General features: G+C 46.5%; 3 protein-coding genes across 3 annotated transcripts; 2 read left to right on the top strand and 1 right to left on the bottom strand.

Moving 5' to 3' along the window:
- Positions 1–300: 300 nt before the first annotated feature.
- On the top strand, positions 301–4,117 carry LOC6606301 (heat shock 70 kDa protein cognate 4). Its single transcript, XM_002031070.2, has 2 exons — positions 301–411; positions 1,962–4,117. Exon 2 carries the CDS (start codon positions 1,962–1,964, stop codon positions 3,915–3,917), a length of 1,956 nt encoding a protein of 651 aa, XP_002031106.1. The 5' UTR covers positions 301–411; the 3' UTR covers positions 3,918–4,117.
- Positions 4,118–4,409: 292 nt separating this feature from the next.
- On the bottom strand, positions 4,410–6,735 carry LOC6606300 (putative ammonium transporter 3). The gene is made up of 3 exons (XM_002031069.2): positions 6,280–6,735; positions 5,766–6,161; positions 4,410–5,710 (listed from the first exon to the last, which is right to left on the bottom strand). The coding sequence occupies exons 1-3, from the start codon at positions 6,693–6,695 to the stop codon at positions 4,834–4,836; spliced, it is 1,689 nt and encodes a 562-aa protein (XP_002031105.1). The 5' UTR covers positions 6,696–6,735; the 3' UTR covers positions 4,410–4,833.
- Positions 6,736–7,617: 882 nt separating this feature from the next.
- LOC6606297 (histone-lysine N-methyltransferase 2D) lies at positions 7,618–14,643 on the top strand. The gene is given in 5 exon segments (XM_002031066.2): positions 7,618–7,746; positions 9,481–9,895; positions 9,957–11,844; positions 12,031–12,989; positions 13,141–14,643. Coding segments are annotated over 5 exon segments (3,384 nt in total). The 5' UTR covers positions 7,618–7,703; the 3' UTR covers positions 13,220–14,643.
- Positions 14,644–15,451: the final 808 nt, after the last annotated feature.

Raw genomic sequence — 15,451 nt, 5'->3', positions numbered from 1 at the left:
AATATCTAATACATTAATTATTCCTATATAAAAAATTATATTCATCAAAAAAAGAATAGTAAAAAAGGTTTTTGAAGTAACATGCTACGTTGAGCGATCATACTATACATTGGCCAATTTCTAAGACTTTACAATTTTGGTGTGAACGTTGTGCATCAATATTTCTGGACTTCTGTGTGAACAGTTTATTAGGGTGACCAAGAATTTTGCATTTGCACCCATGTGAATTTAGTACTAAAGCTATTGGAAACTTGGTAACACTTTTGCTTGTATATAAAAGGCATTCGCAAATTTTTTACGGGTGTATTTCAGAAAAAACGCCAGCCAGTTTGTTCGAAGGTGCGGCAGATTAAAAGTGAAGTAGCAATTAAACGGTTATATTTTAGTACTTTCTAAGAAACAACACACAAGGTAAGCGTTTATTTACATTTCACTATTTATTTTATTGTAAAAAAAAGTGCGACCAACTTGATTATGTTTGCCGGAAAATAATTTAGAATCTAAGCACGTGTTTTTTGTAGCCCCTTTACTATTTAATCAATACTCGCAAAGTAGGCAAAGTTTCTCGAACTTTCGACCCCAGTGAGTAACGCTTCGATGCACACTCATATACATAATTGTAAAGGTGCATTAAAGAGCGCCTATTATATGCAGTGGAGAGATAATTAGGCAAATGAACATTCTAGAAACTGTGGAAGGTCTGACTAATTGCATATTGATGCCTAATATTTGATTGTGATTATCTGGAATATTCCACTGGAAAATGTGCTGCTTCACACTCACACTGCAGTCAAAGACGCCTTTCGTCTGAATGAGTGTGCGTGTGTGTCTGAGAGAAAACTTGCGTCATCCGTTGCGGGGTCTTGACATTGCTTGTGCTTTTTATTGTTTCTGTTTCCAATAAATCAATGTCCAAGTTACTCATCGTAATTGCTAATTTATTTTGAATGCCATTGCTCTTTTGCTGGAATATTCCAGTTTTGGAAAAATGTGCGGCTTCCCCACGCAACCACACAAACATGCGTGCATGTTCCGATCACATGTTGGATTCCCTCACATACAGTCAAGGCACCTAAACATTGCTTATAAATAGAACTAACATTCATAAATTTACACATTATGCGGGCTTTTATTAAATATACTTAGCTAAAAAAAACACGTTGCCAACCGGCATTCAAAGTGCGGGCACGTGTGTTTGTAGCGGGTAAAACTAACACACGCAAAGCCGTCCCCGACACAGTGGTTGTCTCCCTCGCACGCATCGCACGAATCACCCTCCAAAATGACCTGGCTTCAGCAGCGTGGTTTACATATATATGGTCGTATGTACATAAATATGCATGTGTGTGTGCTTGGGGGAGCGCGTGTGTTTGCGTTGTTAGCATTCCAGAATTTTCGCCTTTGTCCATGCGGTTTCTTCTCTTTTTTTTGCGCACTTTGCAGAAAAAGGTGGCAGCTGCTCGGCCGCCATTTATAATTCTCTTCGATCCCAGCATTGATCTTGCCATTTTCATGAATCGGTTGGCATTAGTCATCGTTCGTGATTCGCCGACTTTGGCAAGCCGTTTTAGATAAACATGCGGCATAAATGGCACGTTGAAAACTAAATGCTCGCTGTAAAAGGCGAAATAAGATGGCGTTTTCACTAGGAAACCGAAATGTGTTCTACTTTTGCCTTGGTTGTCATGGGAAAGTATTCAGCAACCCCCAAGTACACAAGCAAAATGAAACAATCAATAGTTAATCAGTTTCAAAGGTTTCTATATTTTGTATTTATTTACACTACCATCTCAGCAAACGGTTAAATTTCCATCTAAACGAATAAACACAAAAGCTGTTCCATTTTCTCAGTATTACTTTTCCCCTGGCAATCTTTGTATCGTTTTGGGCACAGTTTTTATATTTTTTGTATATAAATCGAGAAAAAGAAAATTAAAACACACCTTTACAATCCTTTTCAGATGTCTAAAGCTCCTGCTGTTGGTATTGATTTGGGCACCACCTACTCGTGCGTGGGCGTGTTCCAGCATGGCAAGGTCGAGATCATCGCCAACGACCAGGGTAATCGTACCACTCCATCCTATGTTGCCTTCACCGATACGGAGCGTCTGATCGGAGATGCCGCCAAGAACCAGGTGGCGATGAACCCGACCCAGACGATCTTCGACGCCAAGCGCTTGATTGGTCGCAAGTTCGATGATGCCGCCGTGCAGTCTGACATGAAGCACTGGCCCTTCGATGTGGTCAGCGCCGATGGCAAGCCCAAGATCGAGGTGACCTACAAGGACGAGAAGAAGACCTTCTTCCCCGAGGAGATCTCCTCGATGGTGCTCACCAAGATGAAGGAGACCGCCGAGGCCTATCTGGGCAAGACTGTGACCAACGCTGTCATCACCGTGCCGGCCTACTTCAACGACTCTCAGCGTCAGGCGACCAAGGACGCCGGAACCATCGCCGGTCTGAATGTGCTGCGTATCATCAACGAGCCCACTGCCGCTGCTATCGCTTACGGTCTGGACAAGAAGGCTGTTGGAGAGCGCAACGTGCTTATCTTCGATCTGGGCGGCGGCACCTTCGATGTGTCCATCCTGTCGATCGATGACGGTATCTTCGAGGTCAAGTCCACGGCCGGAGATACGCATCTGGGTGGTGAGGACTTCGACAACCGTCTAGTCACCCACTTCGTGCAGGAGTTCAAGCGCAAGCACAAGAAGGATCTGACCACCAACAAGCGTGCTCTGCGTCGTCTGCGCACCGCTTGCGAGCGTGCAAAGCGTACCCTGTCGTCCTCCACCCAGGCCAGCATTGAGATCGACTCTCTGTTCGAGGGTACCGACTTCTACACCTCGATTACTCGTGCCCGTTTCGAGGAGTTGAACGCTGATCTGTTCCGCAGCACCATGGACCCCGTGGAGAAGGCTCTGCGTGACGCCAAGCTGGACAAGTCGGTCATTCACGACATTGTGCTGGTCGGTGGCTCCACCCGTATCCCCAAGGTCCAGCGCCTGCTGCAGGATCTGTTCAATGGCAAGGAGCTGAACAAGTCGATCAACCCCGATGAGGCTGTGGCCTACGGTGCTGCCGTCCAGGCCGCCATTCTGCACGGCGACAAGTCGCAGGAGGTTCAGGATCTGCTGCTGCTCGATGTGACTCCTCTGTCCCTGGGTATCGAAACCGCTGGCGGTGTGATGAGCGTGTTGATCAAGCGCAACACCACCATCCCGACCAAGCAGACCCAGACCTTCACCACCTACTCGGACAACCAGCCCGGTGTGCTGATTCAGGTGTACGAGGGCGAGCGTGCCATGACGAAGGACAACAACCTGCTCGGCAAGTTCGAGCTGTCGGGCATCCCCCCCGCACCTCGTGGTGTGCCCCAGATCGAGGTCACCTTCGATATCGATGCCAACGGTATCCTCAATGTGACTGCCCTGGAGCGTTCGACCAACAAGGAGAACAAGATCACCATCACCAACGACAAGGGTCGTCTGTCCAAGGAGGACATCGAGCGCATGGTCAACGAGGCCGAGAAGTACCGCAACGAGGATGAGAAGCAGAAGGAGACCATTGCCGCCAAGAACGGCCTCGAGTCGTACTGCTTCAACATGAAGGCCACCCTCGACGAGGACAACCTGAAGACCAAGATCTCGGACTCTGACCGCACCACGATCCTGGACAAGTGCAACGAGACCATCAAGTGGCTGGATGCCAACCAGCTGGCTGACAAGGAGGAGTACGAGCACCGCCAGAAGGAACTGGAGGGTGTGTGCAACCCGATCATTACCAAGCTGTACCAGGCCGCCGGTGGTGCTCCCGGTGGCATGCCCGGCGGTCCCGGAGGTATGCCCGGAGCGGCTGGTGCCGCTGGCGCTGCCGGAGCCGGCGGTGCTGGCCCCACCATCGAGGAGGTCGACTAAACCATTCACCCCCACACTTCAATGCAACCATACAGTAACAGTTCTCCAAACAATTTACCAACCAAACACAGTAGAAGAGTTGCTTAAACAAACTTGGATTCTAAATTAGGAACTCGCCAAACATACAAACGGGTCAAACGACAGCTGCTCCCCGTAGTTCATTTATATAAATTATAAATTCATACTAGAACAAAACCAAACACACTGCTACATAATAGTATATATTATATTATTGTCATCGATCGATCATCCAAACTATTTGCTTGTACTTGAATTCAATAAATAAATTTGAGAATTGCAAACCCTGATTTTTCATTGCGAATAAAATTTGATTTTATTTCAGCTTGGTGAAATATATTCATTTGACCGAATGTGTGTTGATTTCTGATAAAAGATATCATGTGTACATACATGGTAATCATATTTAAGTAGACGCAGAGCTGTGTGCTTTCCCAACTGGAATAGCTGATAAGGAGAGATAAGAGGACATTGTTTCTAGAGCAAGAGTGGTTTTGTTCGATATAATTGGGGTGGAACTGCTTTCGCTGCTTTATCTACTAATCCTATCAACGAAATACAAATACAGTTTTACTTGTACAATTATTTTGAGGAAATATATTAAATTTTTGCTTTTTTTTTAAACCCATTTGGGTTAGGGAGCTATTTCAGCATGCAGCTACGAAGTAAAGGGTCAGCTTCGCTCACTTTTCTGTTAATATCTTTGTGTACTGGAATAGACGGTATTAGTCACTCCATTATAGAATCATCTAGACTTTTTTGTCGGAATTAAACTGACGTAGCAGAAACATCTAGAGGCTAATATAAACATTTTGAGCGGCATGATTTCATCAGATTTTTCTGTTTGGTGATTGAAATCTCTTAAAATACGTGACTTCAATTTCCTTGCTAGATGGGCTTAATCCACCCAGGCAAAGTTGGGATCCTTTTCGGGCTTCTGACCCATCACAGAGCCTATCACCGGTAGCTCGCTGTTGTTGGCTCTGTACAGGCCACCACTGATGCTCTTCCGGGCAGGGATTCGCCGGTTAAATACGTTGCCCGCCGTCCTGGGCTTGAAGTTGATGTCGGCGTGCGACTGACCGGCGTCCATCTTTAGATTGGCTCGCGGACCACTCACCTGCTCCAGGTAGGATTGCCATTGCTGCAACTTGTCCTCTGCCGCTCGCAGCTGATCTATGCTTCGCTCGTGGCCAGGATTGATTCCGATGGGCTGAATGCCGGCGATATCCTTAAGATCCACCTTAATTGGCGCCAACGCTGAGATGGCTCGCGATAAACCGATTTGTGAGTGCCGAATCCGATGCTCCGTTAGATCGGCACCCAGCAGCTCCTCGTGTGGATCCATGCGAATGGGTATAATCTTGTTGATCACATACAGCAGCAGGAATGTGGAGCAGATGCCCCAACAGACTAAGCATAACGCCGAGAGCGTCTGAATGCCCAGCAGATACCAGCCGCCGCCCTTGAACAAACCACTGCGTCCGTTGGTCGTGTCCAGCGGAATGGGATTATCAGCAAACAGTCCCACGGCTATTACGCCCCAGATGCCGCAAACTCCGTGCACAGCACTGGCTCCCACCGGATCATCCACGCCCATGCGATCAAAGAGCGGCATGGCCAGGACGCAGAACAGCGAGCCAATGGCTCCGATTACGAGAGCTTCCCAGGCGCGGTACAGGAAACACCCGGCCGTTATGGACACCAGAGAGCCGAGCACTCCATTGATCAGATCCATGATGTCCATTCCGCCTCCATGTCGCCAAAAGGAATAGCTATGAGGAAACATGAAAACAATATGGTGCTCATTATAAATTCGATTTAACTTACATGGAGCTGGTGAACCCGCCTCCGAAAGATCCCATCATGGTCATAACGGCGGCTCGAGCTGCGTACTGCCACTTAGCCCCACTAACGCCATAGGTGCTGCCCGAGTTGAAGGCCAACCAGCCCCACCAGAGGACAAACAGACCCATACACGCGTTGACAGGATTGCCCAGTGGCAGCGGGTCATATCCCTCGGAGTAACGACCCAGTCGAGGACCCAACATGGCGGCCGAGGCGAAGGCGGATGCGCCTCCAATCAGATGCACTGGTCCACTGCCGGCAATATCCACGGCGCCCAGCTTGTTGAGGAATCCGTGCTCGCCCCACACCCAACCAGCGGGGATGCAGTACACAACGGTGTTTAGGAAGGAGAACAGGCAGTATGCCTTAAAGTTGCAGCTGGAAGGATATACAACAAGTTTGATACTGATTGGTGGTAGAACAAGACATGCTTAGGATTTCGTCCTTCGTAACTTCTTATCCCTACATCTTGTGCAGATGTATCATGGCTACCCACCGTTCAGCCATGGCGCCGCTGACAATGGTTGTGGCCGTGGTGGCAAACGACAGTTGGAACAGAAAGGCGGCAAAGATCTGTCCCATAAGGGCATCGCCGACCGGTGGATCCAGGAGGAAGTCTCCAATGGCGATGAATGGATTGGAGAGTGGGCCGCGACCGAAGCTCATTCCGTAGCCGAAGAGCCAGTAAGTAAATCCGCCCAGAACAATATCGATCACATTCTTCATCATGATGTTCACCTCGTTCTTGATGCTCACACAACCGGACTCCAGCATACCAAAACCCGTTTGCATGGTGAAGATGATGAAGGAGGAGGTCAGGACCCAGTTGGTGTCCTCGACGGAGAGGTCATACAGACCGGGAATCACATAGTTGCTGTGATTCCTCGGCGCTCCCACTGTGCCGTTGTTCATGTCCGTTTGGTTGGTCGGGCGATTGAGAACTGCCAAAACGGATAGCAAATCGGGTGGCGAATACAAATACCTAGAACATGAATGTTAAAAATTACCCGCATTTGATTTAAATGCAACTTAATCGGCGCTCAGCAATCGTAGATTATTCACTATGCGTGTTTTTTGCAACGCCACTAATCTGTTGTTGGTAGCTTACGACCCTTAAAGTTTTAAACTTGACACTGGGTTGCATGCACCGCGTGCATTTTGCAAAATTAATGAGCGTATTTCGAGTGAATTGAATTTAACTATCAGTGGAACTCCGAGTGCGGTTGGAATTCGACAATAAATTAAAATCTATTTTAAACTCGTGAAGTTTTAGTTGACGTCTTGTCGGTTGTCCGACAAACATTGCCTATTTTTAAAGATTTTAATATCTCTTTCAGTGCCTATGTCCTTATGAACCAGGTGACTTTATTGAAATATGTAACAATTTAAATTATTAAGCTAGTATACATTTAGCCTTCAATAGTAGTTTTCCATACAAGATCACTCCGGGATATGTATTTTTTCCATTATAAATGAAATTAACATACAAAGAGATATAGTGACCCCTAATACATAGTTTGTTCCCAAAAAGAATGCTGCACTAATATAAAAAGAACTTCAAAAGATAGACCTAAAAATGTGGACATATTATTATTGTTTTGAATATTAATTCTTTCGTACCTAAGCATAAGCGACCGTTACACTTTTCAAACGACCGTTACCACCAATCACCAGAATGTTTGGCTCAGCCCTGGAACCGGTTCCTGGCCACCAGCCACGATAACGGTACCGAGATCGCCAGCCCTGGAACGAAATGTCTGTGCGAAAACTCCCGTTCGGTTCGTCGTCGTCGGTGGTTGTTGGTATAGCTCGAACGTTCGCAAAAAACTGTTGGAAATAATTGTTGGATACAAGTTTTGTGGCTAACTGAGCAAGTTTTCATTAATTGTGCCGTGCTGAGTGCTAACTAACGCGTTCAATATGTATTTTTTGGCATTGCTTGCGTTCATTGGAAATGCCAAAGGTAACGGTTCTGAGTGGGAAAAACTGGTGTGAAAAATTTTATACACATACACACTTATACACATGCGGGACCATGCAATTTCAGCCCCAAATCCTCGTTATAAGTGAATATCTGCAATCGGTGCAAGGATTAACTCCTTGACAGCGCACAGCAAAAAGGTTTTTCATGCTAAATCTATTTCGATTCCTTGGCTCCTTCGATAATTGGAAATATGGTCCATGGCCACACAGCTCGCAATTTATGGGACACGGGCCACACACACACATATACTTTGGCAGGACACACCAATACCAGCCCACATACTCGCTCTTTTTCTGCAAAGCGAAGGCATAGAGAAGAGAGAGGAGAGAGTGTGTGAGAGAAAAGGGGACACAGCATAACGGTTTTTGGGTGGGGAAATGGCAATACGAAGGAAGTGGCCTGCAAAATTTCGCTTTGCTCTGCGCTGAAAGAAAAGATTATGTTCTTTTATTTTAATCAATAATAGTATCAATATTTTTTTTAATATTAAACTTATTGTAAAATATCAAGCTGTTCTATTCTATTCTATCTTAGTTATTTTATTTCGATTTCATGTGCCTGTGTCGCCAAGTGTAACATACACAACGACATGCAGGCCTGTGTATGTGGAGCTGGTGGGCGATTGTTTGGGGGTGTGTGCGTATGGTGTTTATTTTTTGCATGTATACTTGCCTCGTCTGTATGGGTGTGAACTGGGCATGTGTTTGTCTCGCGTGTATGTATTTATTGCACACACACACACTGAGACGCGAATTTCACTTGGGATCTCTCGAATAAAAGGCAAACTTTTTTTGTATGTGATATTTTTCCGATTTTTTTTCTTTGCGAGGGCGTAACGCACGCCTGTTTGCCATTTTCGTTCGTGCGTTTCCTGCCCAGAAATTTGCTTTCCTGCTGCAAACGCATGTACCAATACATATGTATGCAGTTCGTGTCTGTGTGGGCGGGAGTGCATGTGTATTTGTTTTTAATTTGAATTTCCTTTTGGCTGTTTAGCATTTAAATGATGTCGAAAATGCTATGCGTTTGCATTTAATTTCATTCAAGTGATAAATATTGTGGTCCTTGCATCCCCCTACCCCTTCCCCGTCGCGCACTCTCCGCTGAGAGTATTTACAGCACCTGCTGCACTGTGGCATTGCTCGTGAGTGTGTATGTGTGATTTGGTGGCCCAATGCTAAATCAGCAAAGGCGAAAGTTGGTCAAGTGTGTCAAAATAAAGAATTCAGCTAGCATCGGGCGTGCATTATAGGTGCAAATATATACGTTCGTAGGGATCCTATTCAAACACATACATACATATGTATGTCCTACAAGGTCCTTAGAGAAGTATTTTCTTGTCCACAAGACAAACAACAAATTTAATTAATTAAAGTATTTTGAACACTTTTTGGGTACCCCAATTTGAATACTTCCTAAACTAAATCTGTGAAACAATGTTTTCAGTATTTATTAATTCATTCAGTCTCGTTGGGTTTTAAGTTTAACCAAATAACTACCCTTATTTTGCTCTAAACATGCAAACATCCTTAAAATCATAATAACAGTACTATATACAATACTATTTGTTTTTGATGATGTTCTATAATTTGTCAACGACCTTCTGAAAACGAAAAATCGAATGTTTTATCCTATTTATAACTGTGGGTACTAAGCTTAAAAAAATAACCTATTTAAACCAATAAATCATGAAATACTTATCACTTTTCTCAGATGGAAATGCGGTGAGCTCGAGCCTGATCCCCGGCGGCTCCTGCCGCGATTACAATGGCAAGATGTACGAGACTGGCATGCACTATATGCCAGGACCCGACTCATGCCGCCTCTGCATCTGCGACAGCGGACTGCCCAAGGCCTGCAAGATGGTGCTCTGCGAGGCGTTCAGCAAGTGCAAGTCCTTCCAGACGGTGGGCAGCGGCAACAACTGCTGCGAGGTGATCTGCCTGGACGACCAGTTCAGCGATGGGAGCACCGACTTCGGCATTTGACTGGTGGCCAGTGGCATCACGGCCACGCTGTCCTTGTCGCTTCTCTTCTTTCTGGTGAATCGCCTGAGGCAGCGGAAGATGCGGGCGCGGGAGAATCGCCAGAATGCAGAGGATCAGCGCAGCATTGTGGGCAGCATTGGGTAAGTGTCCCTCAAATCATCTTCCCTCCCAGACCGTCTAATGTCCTATGATTCCATGCAGCTACATAGCCGGAAACATGGGCTACATGGAGGGAAATCTGAGTGCCATTGATTATTCCTACAGCGGCGCTGCTACCCACTATCCTTTGTGGAAGCCGCATTTTCCGCGTGGGGAGGCTCCACCGCCGTACGAAGAGGCAGTGGCCATTTCCCAGGCGGAGGCGCTCAGTGCTCAGTGCACCGTCAGCCTGCCGGCTAGCTCCCAGCGAACGGTAGCCACGGTCAGCCAGCAGCAACAGCAGGCAGTGGCCCAGGCTCAAGCTCAGGTCCAAGCCCAGCAGCAGCAACAGATCCAGGCCCAGGTGCAGGCCAATCAGCATCTGCAACAGCACACTCTCCAACTGCACACTCAACCGCAGCAGCACCATCAGCCGTACAGCCAGCAGCTAGTGGCTCATCCGCATCCGCAGCACCCGCACTCCGCAGCCAATGTGCTGCCCCAGTCAAACCAGTACACACAGAGCACCACCAACTTAATTAACATCAACATCAACAGTGGCGGGGTTACCACCATAGCCACCGGGGAGAATCACCAGCCGCCTTACAGTCTGCAAAGTGACCACCAACTCAGTCTGGAACAGCAGCAGCAGCAACAGCAACAGCAACAGCACCTTATGCAGCCTCCGGTCAGCAGTGGTTCCATTTGCCTCCAGGCGATGCCCAAGCCACCAGTCTCCGCCGAGTGCAGCTACAAGAATTGCCACCTAAACATTAGCGCTAGTGTTACTACTGCGGCGGCCAGCTCCAGTTCGGCAGCCTATACGACTGGCCGAAGGACAACTCCCCGGGGATCCCAAGAGTTGCTTCATCAGTTGCCACAGCAGCAGCAGCAACAGCAACAACAACAGCAGCAACAGTATCTAACCGTAGCCGATGTGGAGATCAATGCTAGTGCCAGTGCCGCAAGCTATCATTCACTGCCAGCCGGTAGTGGGGAACTTCTGGCCACACCCACACACGCCCAAGTGTTGCAGCATCAACAACAGCAGCACCAGCAGCAGCAGCAACATCTGCTGGCGGCCATATCCTCGCCGGGCATGGAGATACTGCAGCCTTTAGAGATAGCCACAATATCGTCGGCACCTGCCTGCAGCTCCGCGGATTCAGTGACCCAGACCACACAGATGCCTCTGCACGGAACGCTGAAGAACAGCCAGCCACAGCAGATGAGCAAGACACCCTCCAGTTCGAGGCGCTATCACCGCACTATTCCGCGCTATTTCGCAGTGGCCGACCCTCTCCAGTTGAAGCCCAAGACCAGCAGCAGTGCCACATCCACTGTTGATAAGCAGCAGGCCAGTAAGAAGCCCATGTGCCAGTGTCCCATCCAGCACGTGCCCATGTCGTATATGGGCAGCACGGCCAACGCAAATGCTTTCTTAAGCGGAGCCGGCAAGCTTTTCGCTGGAAACTCGAGCAGCAGCAGCACCTCAACACCGACGTGTTCCCTGTCTCCGGGAGCGGCGGCCACCGGTGGAGTGCGTCATGCGGCCACCTTGTCCTACGGACAACGAGCCAAGTCCTCGTCTAACCTGCAGGCGCAGGATCTAATAACGGCGGCTGCTTCGGGTGGTGGAACCTTGCGACGAAGTGGGTGTGGACACGAGCCGAAGATAGCCACCATATCCAAACAGGTGGGCGATGAGACGCATCATGGCCATACGGCATCCAGTGGTGGAGTCAATGTGTCGGCCATCATACCACCGCCCCCGCTGCAGCATCCCGAAGAGGTGTCTGCGCCGCCAATTGTCCTGGGTCGGGTGCAGAAGAGATCCTCCAGCAATTCTGCCGAACGGGGAAGAAGCTCCAGCGGAGGAGGCAGTGGCGGACGCAGTGTGTCCAGTGGCAGCGGTGGCGATTCCCTATCCAGCGTCTATTTGAATCGAAAGGTGAGTTCGAAATGTAAGTAATCCCTTTGTGAGAGCTTGACATGGCGGGGAATGAATCGAATGCTAAATTGGAAAGGGACTTAATTGGTTTTCGATTAGTGAATGCCAGGCATTTGGTTATCTCTGGTTTCATTCCTCGATTTCTGCTTTCCGTGGTGCTTCTGATAATCGTGCCTTACTTTCCAGGTTGATGCCTACTTGAGTTTGACGCACAAACAGCAGCAACATTTCTTTAACCAGCAACATCAGCAGCAGCAGCCAAATCCGAGCAATCCGACTTTACCACCGAAACTCTACAAAAGCCTAACGAATTTAAAGAGCGCCACCGTGGTCAGCACATCCTCGTCCTCCTGCTCGTCCGGCAGCGGGAACAACAACGCCGTGGCCACCATTTACACGCTGAGCAAACCGGCGACCAGTGGTCAGCGCAAGGAGCAGACTCCCTCGCTGACCCTGCCGCCGGCAAGTCCAGCCGCAGGCCAGTCCGGCGAGAAGCTGACCAGCGGCAAGATCAACTCGAGCACCTTCTATCCGTTGGCAAACCACGTGACCTACACCCTGCCCAAGCACATCAGCGGCAAAGTTTCGTTGAACAGCACCATCAACAGCGTGGTCAGCAAGGTGCCCTCTGTGATCAGCATTCCGCCGGTGGAGAACAACAATCCGGGCGGCCAGACAGGAGTGCCGGCCAAAAGCACCACACTGCCAAAGATCCTGCGCGTGAAACGCGACCCATCGTCGGGATCGGGAGGAGGAGGGACGACCACGAGTCTGGCGATTGCCCACTGCCAAATGCCCAGTTACCCGCTGACGACGAAGGCCACCACCGGAGGATCCAGCGGACGGTCGCCCAGCAAGCAGCTACCCGTGTGCACCACATCGAAGAACTGCCTGAATCCCAAGGAGCACTTCCTGCCCAACGACACCAGTCTGGACGATGACTACCTGAGCGAGTGCGAGAACTGTAAGATAGCGCAGAGCGCCAAGTACTACTTGGATTCGGAAATGAGCGGCGTCGGATCCGCAAACTCGCCCCAAGAAACGATGACGCTGCAGCGGAAATCGCTGGAAGAGACCAAGGAGGAGCCCATGGAGAGCTACTATCGCAGCTCGCACACTCTGCCCAGCAATGCCAAAAAGCATGGGTGAGTTTTGACAAATATCTAGTAAGTTAGTTAGTTAAAGTTGTAGAATTAAATAGTGTACTAGGACCAATGGTTCGAGTTAAATCTATGTGTTATGAAGCATAATTAGTAAGTTTAATTTGTTGTTGTATCCCCTTTTTCGATATGTTAGCAAGAATAACAACCGGGAAAAGTGGCAGGTCTCGACGATTGCAGCTGCCAGCTCGTCGGATGAGGACATCAACGAATGAGATTTAAGCCATTTTCTTTAAGATGCCCGATCGCCGGTCAGAAATGCATCCTAAAGAAAACGCAGGCTCCAAAACCACACCACAACCAACCACACCCCGCCCCCCTGGATGGCTAATCAACTTAGGTAACCAACCAATTGCTGCTGCAAGGAGAGATAGATCCTGTACATATATAAGAATATTAAGCGTACTTAGAACAACATAAATCGTGTCATTAAATATTTGTAGACGGTAACCAACTGATTGTTAGATTTAACCATGACTAATGGTACTCAACCCAGAAGCGGCATATAAATCTGCGTGTTTGTTATGCACCTGTATATCTTTGTACGTATGTAATTGAATCTGTACCATACGATATGATATGAAACGATAGGATAAGCGAAGTTAGAGCGGGCATTAAATCAATTATAACCAATGCATTATGAAGATATTAGCGGAAATGTTGAATACTTAGCATATATGAAATTGATCATTAAGATGTCAAACCTAACTGCCATCTGCCCTTTTGCCAACGTTAACTGTCAATAATTGTGTATGTATGTAATATTTAAATAATGAATGTAAGAAACTTAAGTTTTTATATACAACTAAAGGAAGCTGACCAAAATTCAATGTATTTCCCTGCTGCTCATACCCAAAAGATGCACAAGCATTGCACATACGAACTCTAGGATAAACCAATTGACATAGGCATACATACTCCGTAAATAGAGGAAACCATAGGATACGAATTTAAATTGAAAACTCATTGCCATTTCATTCCCTCTTTATATAAGACGTCGGCAAAAGTACCGACCGACAAATGCTTTTCTAATTTCTAAATTTCCATCTTTTCCCAGTCGAATCAATGAATGGAATGTACCATATAAAATGAAACTGCATACATCAGTATGCATCTAGGCGTAAGAAATCGTTTTCAGTCCTTTTTGTGTGGGGTTTAATAGACATTAGACGGTTTCCTGATCGATAACGAAGGACTTGCTAGAGAATAACTTTCGTTTAATTCTTCAATTGGGCGGGTCCTAGACAGTCTAATGCCAACGATATAAGCACGATATAATTAAATGTATGTACATGGAATACAGGTAGAAGAGCAGCGCTCCACGAGAAGTGGGCGAATGAATTGTTTAATTCGATCAATTTGATAGTTACTAGTCGTAACCACACTAAGCCAGGCGGGTTACTCAAGCAATTAGTCGAAGCCAGAGATACCCCGAATACAAAAACATAGATACTACTCAGTAAGCTATCCTGGTTTGTCCCTTGCCCTTAGTTCTTCTCTAAGTTAGCTGGCCCCATTCCACTCACTTCGGATGGACGGAGATGATGAGGAAAGCTTGCTCGAAAACGGTTCCTGTTCCGCTTTTGGTTGTAATAGATCTCTGACCTGAAAACTGTATTGTGTTCAACGGATGCTCAAAAAAATAAAAAAAATAAAAACGAAAGCTAAACAACATAGCTATATGCCGACCGACAAGCATGAATTTTACAATTTGTTGTTTAAGTTCGGATATTGTATGTATGTTCAACGAAGACTTGACTCTGTTATCAAATGCTCAAAGCGTGTACTGACCACAACGCAATCGTGTTCCCCAATTTCGGGGGCGTAATTTAGCAAGCTGAAAATACAAGTATTACAGAAATTACTCAATAGTATTAACGAATGAAATCAAACGTTTTTCAATATATGTACTTATTAGTGAGAGTCATTTATCAAAATTTAGTTTCAACCGTAAAACCAAAACAAACCAAAAATATGTACATCACGGCTAAGTACGAATTTTTATTCAATAAGCTATATTTACTAATTAACGAAGTCTCGAGAAACCAAATATTAAACTAACAAGTACTTGGTAATAGTAGTTTAAAATTACAAAAGGATAAAAATACATTAAAATTAAATTAGTGTGCTATAGTTAAAACAAATTTACCAAATCGAAAAAGAAAACGTTTCAAAAATTATTCAACACAATCGATGTCGAATCGCTGCTGACGGACATTGTGTTTCAAAAACGATATTGAGATTTGTATGAATAATTGCTTAAAAAACAGAATATTACGAGTATCAATGTGTTATTGAAAAAACATCGTATTGTAACTATTTAAATTTAATTGAACTAAAAGTGGAAAAATAAACAAAAAATAATAACAAGAAGTTGACTTTGCTTTCTTCCCCGTTTATTCAGCATTTTATGTAGCCTACTTATCTGCGTTCTTCCCACAATTTGC

This window comes from Drosophila sechellia, chromosome 3R, assembly GCF_004382195.2.
Source record: "Drosophila sechellia strain sech25 chromosome 3R, ASM438219v1, whole genome shotgun sequence".
Classification (NCBI taxonomy): Eukaryota; Metazoa; Arthropoda; class Insecta; order Diptera; family Drosophilidae; genus Drosophila; species Drosophila sechellia.
Note: the sequence above shows the minus strand (reverse complement) of the source record. Positions and strands in the feature narration are given on the sequence as shown.